The sequence below is a fragment of the Hylobates moloch genome, unplaced genomic scaffold (genome assembly GCF_009828535.3).
Source record: "Hylobates moloch isolate HMO894 unplaced genomic scaffold, HMol_V3 SCAFFOLD_3, whole genome shotgun sequence".
In the NCBI taxonomy this organism is placed as follows: Eukaryota; Metazoa; Chordata; class Mammalia; order Primates; family Hylobatidae; genus Hylobates; species Hylobates moloch.
In genome coordinates this window covers 91,228,364-91,249,415 of record NW_026652278.1, presented here as the reverse complement: position 1 = coordinate 91,249,415, position 21,052 = coordinate 91,228,364, and the positions used below count along the sequence as shown (strand labels likewise).

General features: G+C 39.6%; 1 protein-coding gene across 21 annotated transcripts in view; it reads right to left on the bottom strand.

The window, feature by feature from the left end:
• The window catches only part of PARD3 (par-3 family cell polarity regulator), a 716,537-nt gene that overhangs the window by 352,042 nt on the left and 343,443 nt on the right, over positions 1–21,052 (bottom strand). For all 21 annotated transcript variants that reach the window (XM_032143706.2, XM_058436553.1, XM_032143743.2 and 18 more), the window contains exon 4: positions 7,050–7,228. In XM_032143706.2, the coding sequence (XP_031999597.1) occupies positions 7,050–7,228 (179 nt within the window). The remainder of the gene's footprint in view (positions 1–7,049; positions 7,229–21,052) is intronic.

Sequence of the window (21,052 nt, the reverse complement as noted above, 5' to 3'; positions counted from 1 at the left end):
GGAAGAGGAAAGGAAAAGCGAAAGGGAAGGTGAAGGGAAAGGGGAGGAAGGAAAAGGGAAAGAGAAGAGGAAGGGAAAGGGAAGGAAAAGGGGAAGGGGAAGGGGAAGCAGAAGGTGAAGGGGAAGGGAAGGGAAAGGGAAGAGAAAGGGGAAAAGGAAGGGGAAGGGGGAAAAGGAAGGGAAAGGGGGAAGAGGAAGGGGAAGGGGGGAAGAGGAGGGGGAAGAGGGGGAAGGAGAATGGAACGAGAAAGGGTAGGGGAAAGGGAAAGGAACAGGAACGGGAAAGGAACGGGAAAGGGAAAGGAATGGGAAAGGGAAAGGGGAGGGGAGGGGAGGGGAGGGGAAGGGGAAAAGGAAGGGAAGGAAAAGAAGAAACGAAGGGGTTTTGAAAAGAATGAAGGAACACACAGAAAGAAACAGTAGACAGAAACATTGTTTTTATTAAGGCTTGTATCTAGAAAAATATTTCCAGTTCTATTTTTGTATTGATAGTCAACATCCAATATTAAATGAGTTGTAGGACTTTTAAAAGACTCAAAATTAATTTTTCATTTGAAAATGATAAATTTGTGCAATCTAAGTATGAGAGGAAGTGAAATGTCACAAACCCAAATACAGCAAATGCACTAGATTCTATTCTGCATTCGCTTAAAGAAAAGAGATCTCAAAAAAAAATTATACAGTCATGAACCCCATAACAACGTTCTTATAAACAATGGACCACATATACAATGGTGATCACATAAGATTAAAATACTGTATTTTTACTGTACTTCTTCTATGTTTAGATACGTTGGATACACAAATATCTAAATATGAATGCATTGTGTCCCAGCTGCCTATTCAGTATAGCTACATGCTGTATAGGTTTGAAGCCTAGAAGAACAGGATATACCATGTAACCTAGGTGTGTTGTAGGCTACACCATCTAGGTTTGTGTAAGTGCACTCTATGATGTTCACACAAGGATGAAATCGCCTAACAGTGCAATTCTCAGGATGTATCTCTGTCATTAAGCGAGGCATGACTATATTCCTATTTGCTCTCCCTTAAAGTGTAACCATACTTTGTTTTCAGCTAGACCCGAGGTTCTGGCAGGGGGAAAAAAAAAAGACCGAGCCCTGAAAACCACAGAAGAGCTTTAAGGAAGCACACAAATTTTCTGGAGTGGGTAAAGGAATCTGTTGGTGTGAGTAATACCTGTGTTTCATCTCTTGGAAGTCTACAGGTAATTCTGATGCACACCCATGTAGAACCCTTAAGCTATCTAGTAAGACAGTAAGTTCTGGAACTCAAGAATAGTACCAGCTGCTTGTTTCCTTCACCACCACCCCCAAGCCTCACTCCTATCCTATTTATCTAGGACTTCTCAGAGCATTTTATACATCCTAACTAATTCATACTTTATTAGTCTAGAATTTATGTGAAACAATTACTAATAGCTTTAAAAATGTTCATTTCCTTACCAAATAAGTCTACTTGAGGAATCTAGTCAAAGAAAATAATCGGAGATGCCAACATAAATTGATACATAAGGACATTCTCTGAAGGGTACTTCTAAAGGTTATTTATAAAAGCAAACAAAATTGGCAAAAATACAAATGTCATACGACAGAAAAAAACCATCAAATAAAGTTAAACATTAACTATAAAACTCAGCACATAATATAACATTATGCAAACTATCCATATTTATGAGGCATAGGAAAATTCTCTCAATACAGCAGAAATTGGAAAAATTGCAGGAAATTAAACTATACTTGGATGGTTCCCCCTGGTAATAAGAATAGCCAACATCTGTATAGAGCCATGCTCCACAGAAGTCCTGAAGTTAATACATCAAAATGTCATTACTACTCATCTTCAAAATTTCAAATTACAATCATCCCTCAGTATCCATGGGGGACTGGTTCCAGAACCCCTTGCAGATACCAAAATCCACAGATGCTGAAGTCCCTTACATAAAATGGTGAACTACGGCACATAACCTACGCACATCCTCCCATATAGTTTAAAGGATCTCTGAATGACTTACATGACCTATTACAAAGAAAATGCTTTGTGTAAATAGTTGTTATTCTGCATTATATAGGAAATTAGGACAAAGAAAAGTTTCTACGTGTTCAGTACAGACACAACCATTCTTTTTTTGTTGTTGTTCCAAATATTTTCAATCTAATCTCGGCTGAATCCATGGATGCGGAACCCATGGACACAGAAGCCTGATGGCATTTCCTTGCTTCTATATACCCTTCATTACTGTACATATGCAAAGAGCAAGCTGTATTACTATCAGGGAAAAAAAGGGTTTGGGGAACCTTGAAAAATACTTCAAAAATGTTTATAAAAATAATTTCCTAAACGTAGACAAAACATCTCACCCTTCTAATAGAAAGAAAAGCAAGATGACAAAGACATAACTAAGAAAGCATCTCTTACAAGAGGTTGTGTGTATCGGGTGTATTGGAAAGATATCAAACATGCTAAGCAACTAAACCAAACAGAAATAATAAACCCAAGGGGTAAGAAACATTTCAAGGTCTCCATTTAAAAAATCAAAAGAAAAGGAAGCTAATGATGTCAATGCAATAGGTTCTCTTTATTACTTTCTTCCCCTTTCCCTAATCAGGTGAGAATCTCTTTTGGAAACTTGTCCAGACCTGGTTTTTATACTAAGTCTAACTATGTTAATTGTTTAGGGGGAAATATAATTTACAAAAACAATGCCACTCATTATTTAGAGGGAAGGAACAATGGCTTACAGCAACTGCACAGTGAAACAGTCCACAGTCCTTATCCCCAGCACTGCATGGAAAGCTGATTCTTCTAAGAGCTCATTACATCTTTCTTGATGGGATGAATCACATGCTCTCCACAGACTAGCTGGCCTCTTTATTCACAGCAACACTGACTTAATAAGGAAGACCAAAGAGGTGGCAAGGTGATTTAAGTATTCACACCAATTGAAATACTCTTCCTCAGGATAAAATATTAACCACATGTTAACTCTCAAACGAAAATACAGCCTCTAGCAAGAAACTTTCCACACAAAGTATGAACAAAATGTTCCCTAAAACAGTTGGAAAAGGTAGTCAGCCACAAAATACTGGACACAAAGGTGAATTTCAAATAACTTTGAAAAAAGCTACAACTCCCTTACCCTCTCCATCTCACTTCCAAATGAAAGCGTGAAAAATTTTAAGAAATCCAGAAGCCTATGGGACCCTCGGCTTCTTCAGGCTCTCAAGCAACTGAGTATCATCATCATCTGTACACCCTGCCCACTAAGCCTAATAGTGGAATGAGATTATGACCACTATTTCAACAAGGAAGACTCCACCTCTCATTTGTGGTTTTGAACCAATGGAGAGGGTTTGACATGATAGTGCTCTAACGTATCAGAATACAACTTTCCTGCTTAGAAACAAGATTTTCATTGATTGGTAACATTATTCTAAAATAATTTGCTCATTTAACTTGGAAGAATATAAACCACTTAACTATGTGGATCAGTTATTTAAGAATGTTAACTTATTTTAACCACTAGAGATCACTAAATCAGAGGGCTATGAATGCACAACTAATTTATTTCTACACTCTTACACGGAAAATCTGAACCACTACAGACTCATAAGAATTTATAACATCTTAAAGCATGAAAGCATAGGTAAGCTCTCATGGGCTTAACAGAAATAAATAAATTGAATGCTTTGTACCTAAGCAGCAAGTATGCTTTCCTTCCTTCTGAATATTGAAAAGATGAGAAGGCTTTTTATAACTGAAAATAAAATGCCATTTAATCATATTTATATATGAGCTCTCAGACTAAAATACAAACAGCATAAAACGCAGACAGCAAGATTAGTATTTGAAGAGTAAAGCCAACGAAAATTGAAAAGACTAATTCATTACACATTACTATTCAAGTATATTGTATGCGATTATCACTTCATTTAGAAATATATATGTAGATCAAGGCTTTTCCTATGGGAAAGTATGGGCATCTGGCTACATTAAATACTGCTCCATGTAAGTAAAAAGATTGTTGAATATGTAACAATTTTTAAGATAAATATTATATTTAGGGATGTCTCACAACACTGATACTTAAAATGTGAAAAAAAGAGAAAGAGCATCAATGTCCAAAATCGAGAGAAAACAGAATACAACCTACAATGAAATGTTTTACACTCATTAAAATATTTATAATAAAATTCACACCAGGGAAAATCCCTATTATATGAAAAATAATGTTGAAATAATCAGGATGCAAATATATGAACATAACATGACTCCAACGTGTGTGTGTGTGTGTGTGTGAATACTGGTTGTTGCTGGGTTCTGGAGTTATGAATAATTTTATTTTGTTCTATTCTACAAGTTTGCCAAATTTTCTACGATGATACAAGCATGTTATTCAAAACAATGTCAGGCTGGGCATGGTGGCTCATGTCTGTAATTCCAGCCTTTGGGAGGCTGAGATGGGAGGATCACCCAAGTCCAAAAGTTTGAGACCACCCTGGGCAACACAGCAAGACCCTGTCTCTAAAAAAATTAAACAATCAGCCAAGTGTGATGGCTAGTGCCAGTAGACCCAGCTACTTGGGAGGCTGAGGCAGGAGAATGCTTGAACCTGGGAGGTAGAAGTTGCAGTGAGCTGAGATTGCGCCACTGCACTCCAGCCTGGGTGACAAAGCAACACCCTGTCTCCAAATAAATAAATAAATAAATAAATATTTAAAAATGAAACTATGTCAGCTAGGTGGATGTGGTTAATTGGCAGTGAGGGTCTCAGCGCTCTCCTAACATGTTTTCCTGTGCTGCAGAGGTTTTAACGCTAATGCTCTATTTCCCAGGCTCTTCTGCAGATAAGGGTCTAGATACAAACTGAACTCCACCTACTCAGACTCAGTAGCATGAGATTTTAATAGTGGTGTGAAACAGAATTTTCCTGGGTTGTTATGACTGGCAGCATTTCTACGGTGGGTCTCCACTTCACAAGTGACAGAAGCAAGGTGAGTACACCTGGAGGCAGGGCGGTGCATAGTGTGTAATAGGCAGGCTCTGGTGGGAGGAGCTCAGGCCCCTGGGCTGCAGCACCTCCTTCACCACGAAAGCCGAGAGGGTAGCTCCACAGGCAAGCCACATGTTTGTTACTGCATGGTTTTAAAGGTTCTCCAGGACCACCTAGGACCTGCTTTGTACCCTTCCAGTGATTTTGTGAGAAAAAAATTCTAAGTGATAAATCCCTTTTATTCAAAAATGTTTTATGATAAAAACAGGTTCTGTTTGCTGCAACTGAAACGGACTCACACATCCAAGATAATGAATGACTTGAAAAGAAACTACAGTATGCTTCCAACAGTTGAAAACCTAGTTAAAAAAAAAATTTTTTTAACTGCCAACTTGACTTGTTTACACATTTGTGAATATCCATGTAAATTAAATTAGGTCTATTCTAAAAAAAGATTAACTGCCACGAGACCCACTGATAAACTGGATTCTGCTTCTTTGGATAGTCTACTGCAAGATAAAGTCCTCAAAAATTTCAAGCTAATCTTAATGAGAAGATCTTCCGATGTGGCTCCTCCACACATCTATAAAAACAAAGTATTTCAGGAGACTAAGCCTAACAGTTAAGTTCATAATTCAAAAAAATCAGAAACTAAATATAGTCTTTTTTTCAAGTAGATTCTTCTCAGTTTAAACCTATGTTTTCCATGCACTTTTTTGTTACTTGAACTACTACAGAGAGCAGTGTGCTGAAATGCAAAACAAAGTTGAAAGAAATATTTAAAACAGGTATTTTTATACCTATGCAAAGAATAAATCAAGCAAATATCAAGCTACATCCTTTTTAATCTTATGTGATTAGTATTATGTCGACATTTCTCAATATATACTGTGCTAAATTACTGGCTGCACTGAAAAAATGTTTATTAATTCTTTCAACAGAAGTTTATTGAGCATCTACAGATTCAAAAGTGAAAATGACAGATTCAGCAAAACGCACATTAAATAAGAGGTGAAAAGTGTGATAAAAAGGAACAACAAGGGTTCTGACAAAGAGCATCAACATTTTTTTTTGTTGTTGAGATGGAGTCTCACTCTGTTGCCCAGGCTAGAGTGCAGTGGCATGATCTTGGCTCACTGCAACCTCCGCCTCCTGGGTTCAAGCAATTATTGTGCCTCAGCGTCCTGAGTAGTTGGGATTACAGGTGCATGCCAGCACACCTGGCTAATTTTTGTATTTTTAGTAGAGATGGGGTTTTGCTATGTTGGCCAGACGGGCCTTGAACTCCTGGCCAGGAGTTCCACCCGCCTTGGCCTCCCAAAGTGCTGAGATTATAGGTGGGAACCATCACGCCCAGCCAACAAATTTTTTAAAACAGAAAAAGCAGGTTAAAATAAAGTTTATTTATTCGGATTAAATAAATTAGGTCAAGGACTAAAATAAATTAGGTCAGGGAAGAAAGTATTATGAAGACTAGACAACACACTTCCATTTACAAGGAGACTTAGGATAAAATGATCAATTGGGTAGTCAAACTAAATTACCATGAAGTCCACTTTCATCCTTAAGAGTTCATAATGTTCTAAGTTCCTTAATGTACCTCATGAACCAATATAAATATCTGCTTATGAATGTGTCAAATATCCCTGTAAGAACATAGAAAAAGCAAATAAAGAGGCTGCCTGTGAGGAGAAACGGGAGAGGAAACCAGGAGACACAGCAAGAAAGGGACTTTATATGGCACACAATGTGTTGAATGTTTTCATTTTTAATGATATGAAATGGAATCTATTCAAAAAATGGATATATTAATAAGTGCACACCATACATGGCACTAATTTGCATCAGAAAATCCAAGTGTGATATAAAATAGGAGACTATCTGAACTTTGATATGAAAGTTGGTACCACACTCACAAAAGGCCATCATGAAGATGCCCTGGAAACCAATGGTTTACCCAAGACACAACACTCATCAAGGACACCAAGAAGTCAGGAGGGGCAAGGGATGGCAGCAAACAACCAGAGGTGGTTACCTTCCTGTCGCAGGTTTTAGGACTCCCAGCAGTGTTCTGTTTGAGGAAGCCAGCTGTTGTTGACCAGCGTGTGGGATTTTTCCTTGAAGGCTCTTCAGAGGAAAAATTATTATCACTGACAGAAGTGGAGAGGCCAATTAGAGCTGGGTCACTACTGCGTCGAACATGAAGAGGCATATCTGTAAACACAAAAGCACTATGGTAAAAAATAAGATACTAATGTTGGTAAACTACATGTTAGGAGAACGTAGGGAAATCCTAAAGATTAAGCAACAGAATTACACTTTCATAAAAGGGGACAGTGGGTCACTATTCTAAACACAAATTCTTTTAGGTCCTTTAAAATACTACATGGTGAAAGAGATGAGGTCAAGTGTCAGCTCCGAGCAAAACGGCCCAGGTTTGTATTTGGACTTCACGCCTTGTTATCTATGTGGCCCTGGCCAGGGTGCCTAACTGTTCTCTGCCTCTAGTCCTTTCCAACTCAAATGAAAATAAAACAATACCTCTTTCATCAAGGTAATGTAAGGACTAAATAATATAAAGGGGTTAAACAGTGCTAGACATATAGTGTGTACTCAGAGAGTAATAACCATTACTACGATCATTACCCCAATATTTCTAAATAATCATCACATAAATCATTTAAAAAATAATAAATCTAAGCAAGTAAACAAACTTCACCTACCTTTTAATCATATCTACTGGAATAAAAACACAGAATCTACATAATTGACAAATAATTTATTGTATATTTCAAAGTAGCTAGAAGAGAGGATTTGAAATGTTTCCAAATACAAAAAAAGATAAATAATTGAGGTGTGAATATCCTAATTACCTTGATTTGACCATTACACATGGTATGCATGTATCAAAACATCACATATTCTCCATAAATATATAAAATTATGTATCAATTTTTAAAAATCTATAGAATCTAGACATTTGGCTGCTCTACTGAAAAATTTTGTTGATTAAAATGTTCTCTTTTGTTCAATAAAGTATTATCAGAAAGTATAGTGCTCAAATACATTATTTATACTTAAGACAGAAAATACTCAAAGTAATATGTTAATCTGCAGGTAGTTTCTGTCATATACTCACATATACAATGACACGAAAAGTAGTATTTTAGCAAATGTATTTGCACAGAAGAGCTTGCTTGCAATTGCTGTAACAACATCGATAATAAACTCAAGTGAACACTTGTATCATTATCAGTAACAGTGAGAACAGCCTGGCAAATATGATCACTGTCACAGCAGAGAAGAAACAGAATTAAAAATGCAAAGCAAAGAAGAAAAGAGTATGCAACAGCTGCAATCAGAACTAAAAGTTCCACTCAGCAACTGAGTGAAATCACTCAAAAACATAACACAAAATTTAAATTATGTTTAGAGTACTCTGTTTTTAAAAACTAGGATGTAAGTATTTGTTTTAAAGCCTCGAACAATACAGCTTGATTGAGTGATTAAGACAGAGTCTGGCTCTGTCACCCAGGCTGGAATGCAGTGGCACGATCTGGGCTCACAGCAACCTCCGCCTCCTGGGTTCAAGTGATTCTCCTGCCTCAGCCTCCCAAGTAGCTACAGGCTACTACAAGCGTGCACCACCATGACAAGCTAGTTTTTGTGTTTTTAGTAGAGACGAGGTTTCACCATGTTAGCCAGGCTGGTCTTGAACTCCTGACCTCAGGTTATCCACCTGCCTCGGCCCCAAAAAGTGCTGGGATTACAGGTGTGAGCCACCACGTCCGGTCTAATGACATAGCTTTAAACATGAAGCAGTAAACTCATCATTTATTCTAGGAGGAATATTTTTGAAACACTGGTGCACTGGTCACTGGTAAAGATATGGAAACCTGGAGGATACCAAACTAAAGACAGGCTATTTATATACAGTGAAGGCTATATTTAAACCACTGTCAATCCAATAGTCTCCAATGTGAAAGCAAATTAGAACTTATCAGAGCAAACAGAAGCATATGAAACATAGTAATAACAAATTGAACACGGATTTCTACATCATGAGGATTCGATAATAACACAGTCTGAGCAACATTACTAGAGCAAAAATTTAGTCAACTCCGAATTTAATACTGTTGGTGGCTATCTTAATTTGCTGGCAGAAACATAAACATGAGGATTTTAATAATTTCTGGATTTTAGTGTCTGTAAACATTCATGACAGTCTTTGCTGCTTATTAATTTACACCCCCCAAAATAAAAATAAACACCAATAAGAACTATACAGTCACTCTTAGAACAAGGTCGCAAAAATACACATCTAAAAAATCAATGTGCATTAACATTACAATGCCTTTACTATAAGGAAAGTTCTCTACCAAGAGGAACCAAAATTTCCAGAATCATCAAATTAAAAACTATAAGCAAAAAAGCAACAAAATGGGGAGAGGTGGGCAGGAAAAGACTAAAAACTTTTAGAACACAGATTCTGTTGCTTTCCAATTACAGGGTTAGTTAGTTATTCAGTTGTTAAGTACCTCTGTACACCTCAATTTCTCTCCCTCTTCCTGTCACCCGTCTGTGTGTAAGTCTACAAGAAGCACTATTAACTCAGAAGAGAAGGCCTTTAAAAAATAGCACAGACATAGGACCAAAAGCAGTACCCAATATCTATAGTAAAATAATCAAATAAAAGTATATTCCAACCCCCCAATAAATTCAGGGACTATATACTGAATTTGCTTGGTCACAATAAAACTGCTTACCCTACTTGTGTTTGAAATTTTCCTCAGGAGAATACGTTGCATACATGATTTCAATTAAATAATTAAGACTATCTTCTTAAGACTAGATAGAAACATTGAGTCAATGTGTTAGTCTGCAACAGACAGACAGAAATAACTAGCATTTATCTCTATATACCTGTAGCTCTCGAAGTAAAATGTGGACTGGGAGAAAAGAGGGGATTTGAGAAGAGGAAAATAACACAGGGAGCTCCAGAACCTGTGGATGTCTCTTATGGTGGGTGATGGAGCTCGTGGATAGGGTGGGGTTTGCATAAACTGCAATGTGAAGGATGCTACAGGGAATGCTCTATCATGTAGCCCTTCTTGTGAGTTCTTCCAACATTAAACTTTTTGTTTGCATTTCAGCAATATTGATAAAATAAATTAAAATAAATATAGTCTGGATCTTCTATTTGTACTACCTCGTCACTGAGTACTCCCATGCAATTTCAGATGCCACGTTTACATTTATATCCACTGTCAAATTCAGGAAGGAGTCCTAGATTTGATTACCATGCTGATGAGAAAGAACAAGACCCAATAAAAGAAGTCAACAAGGCCAGGTGCAACAGCTCACACCTATAATCCCAGCACCTTGGGAGGCCAAGGTGGGAGAATTGCTTGAAGTCAGGAGTTCAAGACCAACTTGGGCAACACAGTGAGATCCTGTCTCTACAAAAAATAAAAAAAATTAGGTGACTGTGGTAGCACTTTCCTGTAGTCCTAGCATAGGAGACAGGACTTGACTGCAGAGGCAGGGCTTGGACACCAGACCAAACTGAGGACTAGCTAAAACAGGGCTGGGACAGAAGCAGTTTTCCATCACACACATCACCAGCTGTCATGTCAGTTTACTATTACCATGGCAACACCTAGGTGTTACCTACCGTTTCCGTGGTAATAACCTAATGTCCCAGTTACTACTCCTTTCCTAAAAATTTCTGTATAAACTTCCCTTTAATCTGCATGTAATTAAAAGTGACTATAAATATGATTGCAAAACCCCTGGGCTGCTACTCTCTGCCCATAGAGTACCCCTGCTCTGCAGAAGCAGTCACAGAGCTGCAACACTCTTGCTTAAATAAAGCTGTTTTCCTCTAACCCCAGCTTGCCCTTGAATTCTTTCCTGGGCAAAGACAAGGACCCTTATGGGCTAAGGCCCACTGTGGGGCTCACATGTCCTGCATCAGTCCCAGCTACTCAGGAGTCTTAGGTGGGAAGATCACTTGAGCCCAGGAGTTCGAGGCTGCAGTGAGCTGTGATTGTACTACTGCACTCCAGCCTGGGCAACAGAGCAAGGCCCTGTCAGTCAGTCAGTCACTCAACAGCATTTTCTCATCAAAGGATGGCCAAATGACATCATAATTATGTTGAAATCAAGGTTTTCTTAAGATTGGAAGTGCTGTAAGACCTGAGTCATCATAGTACATAAAGGCAGCATAACCCAGGTCCAAATAAAAAGACCCCATGCCATCCCAGGGCAGGTCTAGGTTCATACAGCCTACAATTTAGCCTCAGCAAGACATCTTCATCTCTCACAATGATGTGCTTCTATCTGATGGATCTCTGTTACACATCTGGATGTGTATTGGTTTATGATTTCTTCTTGGTTTTATGGTGCATGAAAATCATAAGGCATTTTTATGGAGTTTTCACACATACATACACACACGTGCACATACAGTTTAGTAACATTGTACTAGAACCCACCACTTAAATGGAGGGATCTGAAATTTTTTTATTTAAATAAGGCACTACATTAGACACATGGAAAAACATGTGACCCACGTCACAGATGAGTAAGCTGAGGCTCAGAGAGATGACATGAAAAGTCAGTTTTCCAGCGAAGACTTCAGGCTCCTGAGCCCAGTGCTCAATCACAAATCACAAATTATGAAATCAGATCTATTAAGTTCCATTTCTAGCTACCTGTGGATACAAATGTTAGTTTGTTTTTTAAAAGAGAAGAATTTTGTTGTTTTCCTAGTAAAATTATGCACTGAGAAATTGTATCCTGATTTTAATTCATAGTATTTCATTTGGGGAAGAGGAGGAAATGTTACATTAGCCATAAACATATATTGTAACAGACATCCAAATTTCAGAAATGTTAAGATAGGAAAAGGAAAAAAATCTATTGTTAAATGAGGGAAGTACTATATATAAAATAGGAAAGCATGCCTGCAAGGAAATAGGACTAGATTCATGGTTCCCAAACTCTGATCTCAGGGCCCTTGCACACTCTAAAAATTGATGACCTCAAAGAGTTTTTGTTTATGGGAGGGTAGAGCTAGTGATACTTACCATTTTAGGAGTGAAAATGAGAACAACTTTAAAATAAGTATTAATTCACTTTAATAATAATAAAACCCATCACATGTTAACACAACTCAATTTTATGAAAATTGTATTTTATAAAACAAAGCACATTTAGTGGAAAGAGCAGCAATGTTTTACATTTTGCTTAATAGAAGACATCTGGATTCTCATATCTGCTTCTGCATTCTCAGCTGCCATATGAAAAAGTATATAAAGGAAAAACAGAACTTCACAAATATGTAGCTGGAAGAGGGAATAACATCTTAATAGGTTTTCCAGAAAATTTTAGATTTTCTTCTCTGATACCACACCGTAACTCGACCAGTGGTGGTTTCTAAAAGGTCAGCTACAATATGAATGTGAAGTTTTCTTTCTTTGTTACATTAAAATCTATTTGTCTCACATTTTGAATTAAACTTCTACACATGAAAAATTCCATAACATTAGTCACTTGGAAAATATTAGTTACTGAGTTATGCCAGTCTTCCAAATGTTGATACATTTCTTTATTTCAGAAAATCACATGTTAATATCTCTGTCAATTTAATCAGAAATATCTTTATGTACTGGGAAGCAGTCATGCTCACAGTGGGCATAAGTTTTCCAAAACCTAATTTTACCTAGAAAGTTTGACTTTTATCTTTAGCAGCAAATATTGCCCACTTTTTGCCTCATAGTGACAGGCCTGTGTCACTCATTTTTAATAAACTCTTTGCCAGAAACTCAAGTCTGAATAACCAGTTTTTCTGTCCGTATTTCAAATGAAAACGCTGTTCCATGAGAAAACCTCACCGTGTAAATCAAGCCTTCGCATAAAAGTCAAGACAACCACTGAGAAGCTGGGCGCAGTGGCTCACGAATGTAACACTAGCTACTGAAGGAGGCTGAAGCAGAAGGATCACTTGAGCCCAGGAGTTCGAGGCCAACCTGGGCAACACAGTGAGACCTTACCTCAACAAAAATAAAATTAAATTAAAATTTAAAAAGGAACCACTGAACTTCCATACGTTGGAGAAGTGCTGTATGCCTACATCATCACACGAAATGTTAAACTGTATATTAAAGCGTCAGGTTTTAAGTAATTAATTTTGTTTCTTCGTCAAAAACAGTGGGTGAAAATGGCTTTTAAAAACACTGTGAGTGTGTGGGGTAAAGAATACATTTGGTAACACTGTCTTGATTTGTGCCAAGTGATCTCTACATTTTTGCCCCTCAGGGCCTGGGCACCACTGATGTAGATGTCAACCAAGTGAACAACACAAAATTGGTTTTCATAATACTCTGAAAACAGTACTGCACTCACGGCCTTCCTGAAATGATCTTAGTGATCCCTTAGAGCCCAGAGACCACACGCTAAGAACCACTGGCCTAGACCTGTGATACTGGTACATCAGTCGCCTCTCTGGGCCTCCATCCCTAATTTATAAATTCAGAGGCTGCATTGCTGGGTTTAGAAGTTCCCTTTAATACCAAAAAGGTGCGAGTACACATGTTCATACACCCCCAACCAGTGATCATCCACCAAATCTCATCCTGACAGAATAACAATTTATGAAAAATGTATTAGAAAAAAACATAAAAGCACTGCAAAGCAGTCTCAGCAGCCATGCTCAAGGTAGCTCCCAACAGGTCAAAGTATGACAAGCAACACAGAGTTCTAGAGAATGGTGCAGTAGTAGCCACAAATGGCATGAGGTCTTTTCACGAGTTTCACCTTATTTTAAGGAAAGACATTCGTATAAATATCTGGCCTTATCAACAAAATGAATCATGAAACACAACTGCTTGATTCATCTAAAAGTTCACCTAAAAGGTTTCCCACCTCTAACTGTCCTGACTAAATATAATATTGCATAAAGAAGGTAATTTTGCTTTAGCCTCAGATGAATAAAACACAATCTTCTCACCTATGATTTGCTACATTTCTGGGGCCCATGGCCTATTTCAGCATTATTAATAATCTGATGGAATTTGTGTTCATTACAGTAATTAGAAATAATAGGAGCTTCTCATTTAGGGTAATTTGTTCACTATTATGGCCACTCCTCTCAAATTTTGGCAAAACTGATGCATTTTAAAATATGATAAAACTTTATAATCCCAGAATCTTCTGATTTATTTAATATATAGATTTTCAAAGTATATCCTCTGAAATATTAAAAAGAAAATTCAAAGACAAGGATCTTCAATAATTAAGCTGCTGCATGAGCCACTGGTGCGATGTCACTGGGTCCAGAACAAGTGTGGAGACTGTTTGATGTGTACACTGCTTTGAAGAGGGGATAAAACAGCAATAAACCCTCATCACAAGATCTGAAATTCTCCATGGCAGTAATGCACTGTAAATATTGATGTCTCTCTCTAGGTAAGGTGCCTTTTAAATAAGTGCAAGAAATGGTGATCTAATTATGAATTAGAGCAAATACCAAAGGGTAGACATACACATTTTTAACCGTTAAATATCCCACCCTTTCTTCTCATCAACTTGCCCAATGTCTCTCTTCCTTCATTCTTCAAGTTGTTTTTTCAATTATTTAACCACTTTAAGCAATGAATAAACCTCTGCCAAGAAGACAGGCATAAATCATCTAGGTATTTAATCGAATCTAAATATAATATGCAGTTACATGTGTGCTTTTAGAACTTATGACACAAACAGCAAAATTACTCTTCATGCAAAATGAAAACTGTCTCTCTCCCATCTTCAGGGCAATTATACGTTTCCTGAAGAGACATCTAACCATGGGAAGAACCAAGTTATTATCACATGCTGTGGGGATACAAACCTGTCATCACGATTGCAAAACCAACCTTCAGATATGTGTTACTCCTTTTCATAAAGGTATTTATGCATATTTCACTTATTTCCTAGAATCTTTGGAAGAAATTTGTGGAAGGCAGGGCAAGAAATAAGCTTTGAAAAGCAACAAATGACTCAGAGAGAAGGATATAAAAATGAATCTTATCACCTCGTTATTAAATATTTTTTTCTATATAAGCAATAAATACAGGATACTATGGTTGGAAGATGCTTAGTGATGAACTGAAATATTACATTTTACAGATAAGTGCAATGAGCACCACATACATAGTTTAAGGGCTAGGTCAATCACTATGCTCCAAGAAGACCGAGCTGCATCGGGAGTACTTGGTAATTGACTCTGTATCCTGTGCAATTCAGATCTGATCACATTGCTATCCAGACAAAAATAAGACATATCAAAAGTACAAGATGCCCATGTTGCACTTGAAACAACAGGTGATTTAATGGTAAGTTTAAGATATATTTCTGTATGTAACAGGATGTTTTCAGTGGTTGCACTGAATCCAACACACATAAGGAGAGAAAACAAAGTCAAGGGGAAAAAAATATACGCAATTTTCTTTCGAGACGGAGTTTCACTCTAGTTGCCCAGGCTGGAGTGCAATGGTGCTATCTTGGCTCACCGCAACCTCCGCCTCCCAGGTTTAAGTAATTATCCTGCCTCAGCCTCCCGAGTAGCTGGTATTACAGGCATGTGCCACCACAACCGGCTAATTTTGTATATTTAGTAGAGACAGGTTTTCTCCATGTTGGTCAGGCTGGTCTCAAACTCCCGACCTCAGGTGATCCGCCCACCTGGGCCTCCCAAAGTGCTGGGATTACAGGCGTGAATATATGCAATTTTCTAATGACATATTAATGTTTCCACCCCAAAGCCAAGCATTTTTCTGAGGCATATTAAATCTATACCATTGCAATTCTCACTCTGAAGCTGACAATATAACCACTCTGATCAAAAATCTTCTAAACACTCACCTGAGTACAAGAGGAAATCTGAATAAGATTGTATACACTTTATATAAAGGCTGATATTAATGTTCTATAAATGTTAATATTGTGGTTATGACAGAACAGGAACTTTTCTCAAAATCTTACCACTGAAATGAATCTCTCTGTATCATTTCTTATAACTGCATGAGATTCTATAATTAGCTCAAATTTAAATTTTTTTTTTTTTTTTTTTTTGAGACGGAGTCTCGCTGTGTCGCCCAGGCTGGAGTGCAGTGGCGCAATCTCGGCTCACTGCAAGCTCCGCCTCTCGGGTTCACGCCATTCTCCTGCCTCAGACTCCCAAGTAGCTGGGACTACAGGCATCCGCCACCACACCCGGCTAATTTTTTGTATTTTTAGTAGAGACGGGGTTTCACCGTGTTAGCCAGGATGGTCTTGATCTCCTGATCTCGTGATCCGCCCACCTCGGCCTCCCAAAGTGCTAGGATTACAGGCGTGAGTCACGGTGCCCAGCCTTTACATTTTTTTTAAAGCACAAAGAGTTAAACAAAATCCCAGGTGCAAATTCTCAATGTCAAGGCCTGCCACAATTGAGACTTAGGGTACCTTCCTAACATTATTTCCTATAATATTCTTCTTATCACCCAATGTTTAGCCCCTATAGCCACTGCCGGTGCCCTGTAGCCTGTCCACACAGACAGCTCCCTGAACATGCACCACAGTAGACAACTGCATGGTGCACCAGTGCTCAAACTTCCGTTATCAGGAACCTTTGCCCTCCTCTCCACCCACTTCAGTGTGTCCTGTACTCTACAAGTCCTCCTCAAATGACACCACCTCCTCCAACCCATCAGATCTAGTATTTGTGTCCTGGCAGCAAGTGTTTGGCAGACTCAGAGAGGGGTCTTTGAGGACAGTTTAGCGGAAAGACTGTTTCTAATACATGGCAGGATTAAGGAATGACAACAAAGGGTATAGTGCCCTCTGCTCACATGAGGCAAGGAGAGCTGTGACATTCCCCAGAGGGCCACAGCTACACAAAAGCCACAGCCAGCAAGGCTGAATAAGCCTGCCTTTTCCATCTTTCCACTTCTGTCAATGCCCTGCTGCCACAGTCCTTGCAGGCACAAGGCAGAGGGCATATAGCCTGGACAGTCAGTGTGAGGGGCTGGCCTCTTGGCATATGGAGCAGAGCACAGACAGGTGTGGAGGACCAAAGGAAACGATCCAGCTCAGACGTACTAGTAAAATTCCTCTGCCTCTTTCTCCTACTGCACCTTGCTTCTCCTTTTTTGTTTTTTTAGAGACAAGGTCTTGCTCTGTCACCCAGGCTGGAGTACAGTGCAAGATCACAGCTCACTGCAGCCTCGAACTCCTGGGCTTAGTGCTCCTCCAGCCTCAGCTGCACCAGTAACTGAGACTATAGGTGGACACCACTACTCCCGGTTAATTAATTTTTTATTTTTTGTAAAAATAGGATTTCACAGTGTGGCCCAGGCTGGTCACAAACTCCTGGCCTCAAAGTGAAATTCCCATCTCAGCCTCCCAAAGCCTTGAGATTACCAGCATGAACCACCTCGCCCACCTGTTTCTACTTTTAATAGCATCGGCCAGTTATTCAGCTACAGGACAAGTATTGACTCTATTCATTTTTACAACCCATCCATTCTAAACACACACCCCAACAAAGCAGGAACAAAATGTTTTAAAGTTGGCTAAGATATATCAGTCAGGAACAAAAATACCTCCCAATTAGTTTTTTAAATAGATGTATTCCAATATTTTATTTTTATTTTAAACTTTTATTTTAGCTGCAGGGGGACATCTGCAGGTTTCTTTTTCTTTTTTTTTGAGACAGAGTCTTGCTCTGTCACCAGCCTGGAGTGCAGTGGCACGATCTTGGCTCACTGCAACCTCCACTTCCCGGGTTCAAGCTCTTCTCCTGCCTCATCCTCCCAAGCAGCTGGGATTACAGGTGCCTGCCACCACACCTGGCTAATTTTTGTAATTTTAGTAGAGATGGGATTTCACCATGTTGACCAGGCTGGTCTCAAACTCCTGACATCAGGTGATCCACCCGCCTCAGCCTCCCAAAGTGCTGCGGTTACAGGTGTGAGCCACCGCGCCCAGCCCCAGCAGGTTTCTAATACAGGTAAATTTTATGTCACAGGTTTGGTGTACAGATTATTTCACCACCCAAGTAATAAGCATAGTATCCAATAGCTGTTTTATTTATTTATTTTTATCATCACCCTCCTCCCTCTCCCTCTCTCTCTCCCTCTCTCCACCCTCATATAGGCCCCAGTGTGTGTTCAGGGACTCCTTTCCTTTCAGCCCCAGGGTAGAACAGAGTAGTTAAGGGGCATAAGAAATGGACATCAGAGGTGAAAAGCCTTTGACTTCTCTCTTCCCGCCTCTCAGGGGAGAGTGAAGGACCTGGCCTGAGGCAATGATGTAAATGACCAGCTACTTATCAAAACAGGCATTGGCTACTGAATCCTGTGCATAAAAACGTAGTACCCCCAGGTCCTTTGCTAAGCCAGTACAGTTCAGGGGAAAAGTTAGTTGAGCCCCTGCCAGACACATCAGGGAGTGATCTGGCCACCCAGAGAGCAAACGGAAAGCAGCAGTTCACAACAATGACTTTTTCTCTTTTACATATATTTTGGTGTCCCTATTTTGCTATGGTAGAGATACCATCCGGCTACTTCAACCAATAAATATTTGATTATCATCTAACTAGACATCATTAAACTAGTGATTTTCAAAACTAATAAATATGGGGCCAAGTTGTTGAGAGTCATTTACGGTAGAAAAGTAGGAAAAAAAATCACTCTGAAGTGAATCCCATTCTGACCATTTATTCATTCATTTATTTGAGACAGGGTCTTGCTCTGTCTCCCAAATGGGAGTAGAGTGGTACAATCATAGCTCACTGCAGCCTTAACTCCTGGGCTCAAGCGATCTTCCCGCCACAGCCTCCCATGTAGCTGGGACCACAGGTGCCCCCCACCATGCCCAGCTACAGGCACACACCACCATGCCCTGCTAATTTTTCCTATCTTTTTTTTTTTTTTTTTTTGAAACAGCATCTTACTCTGCCTCCCAGACTGGACTGCAGTGAAACCATCATTGCTCACTGCATCCTCAAGCTCCTGAGCTCAGGGAATCCTCCTGCCTCAGCCTCCCATGTAGCTGGGACCACAGGTGTCCCCCACCATGCCCAGCTCATTTTTTTATGTTCTGTAGAGACAGGGTCTCACTTTGTTGTCTAAGCTAGTCTTGAACTCCTGGCCTCAAGTTATCCTCCCGCCTCAGCCTACCAAAGTGCTGGTACAGGCATGAGTCATCATGCCCGACCTGGCTAATGTTTTTATTTTTATTTTTTTTTTTTTTTTTTTTTTTTTTTGTTACCGATCTCACTCTGTCCCCAGGCTGGATCATGGCACAATCGGTCACTGCAAGTCCCTCCGGTTCACCCACTCTCTGCCCAGCCTCGATACTGGGACTACAGGCCCCCCACCACCCCGGCTAATTTTTTTTGTTTTTTATAGAGAGGGTTTCACCCATGATCCGCCCGCCTCGGCCTCCCAAAGTGCTGGGATTACAAGCGTGAGCCACCGCGCCTGGCCTAATGTTTTTATTTTTTAAATTAATGGGTCTCGCTATATTACCAAGGCTGGTCTCAAACTCCTGGCCTCAAGCAGTCCTGCTGTCTCGGTCTCCCAAAGCGCTGGGATTACAGGTGTGAGCCCCTGCCCCAGGCCTCTGACCATTCAAAAAGGAACAAATCATCTAACAGATTGCTACTCCCCAGTGATTGGCTCTGGACAGGTAAAAGGCAAATGTTAGTAAATGTCCAACAGGGACAGTTAGAAGAGCACTAAATATGATGAGAAGCCCAGATGAAAATAACTAAAGGTATTTACACACCTGGTACCAAAGACTTTCACTGAGAGAATATTATGGAATTATTTTTCTAGATTCTTCTTGTACTTTCAGAAACATACCTTAATGAGCAATGAGGAGACTGAAGCTGAGACCAGGGGAATATAAGGTGGAAAGAAACTGAGAGAAGAAAAAAGAAGCAAGTTAGAGGGAGGATAGAGGGGCATGTGAGCAGGTAAGAGTGAGTTATTTTCCTTAAAATTAAAAAAAAAAAATGCAAGGTGCTGTGGCTCATGACTATAATCCCAGCACTTTGGGAGGCCAAGGTGGGTGAATCACCTGAGGTCGGGAGTTCAAGACCATCCTGACCAACATGGAGAAACCCTGTCTCTACTAAAAATACAAAAAAAAATTAGCCAGGTGTGGTGGTGCATGCCTGTAATCCCAGCTATTCAGGAGGCTGAGGCAGGAGAATAGCTTGAACCTGGGAGGCAGAGGTTGCGGTGAGCCAAGATCGCGCCATTGCACCCCAGCCTGGGCAAGAAGAGCGAAACTCCGTCTCAGAAAATAAACAAAAATGTGTTTCTCTTGCAGATGATAAACAAAAATGAACAAAACATGTGAAAGAAAAAAGACACTTTGGGAGGCTGAGGCAGGTGGATCACTTGAGCCCAGGAGTTCGAGACCTGCCCAGGCAACATAGTGAGACCTCGTCTCTACAAAAAATACAAACATTAGCTAGGCACAGTGGCACACATCTGTGGTCCCAGCTACTCTGGAAGACAAGGCACGATAATTGCTTGAGACTGGGAGGTCATGGCTGCAGTGAGCCCATTTCATGCCACTGCACTCAAGCCTGGATGACAGCGTGAGACTGCTACCAAAAAAAAAAGAGAGAGAGAGACAGAAAACAGAAAAAAGGGGGGAGGCTTATGTTACTGTTATTTATAATATTGTTTTTCCTCATATATGTGCTGAGCAAGAGATGTGCTACCTTTCTATTTCCATATGGCCAACAGCCCCAGCTAGAATGTAAGACCCACAAGGGGATAGAACGTATCTTTCTTCCTCACTGTCTCACCCTCAGTGCCCAAAACAGTGCCTGGAAAACTAATATGGTTGATTCTAGTTTTGCACAATAGTTATGTTATATAAAGTAACTGTAACCACTGAATTAGCAAATACTCAACCATTGCTCCTAGGAGAACGACAAGGTTAGGTAGAGCCTCTGACCACAACCCTGTTGTTCACCATTCAATACAGAGACTT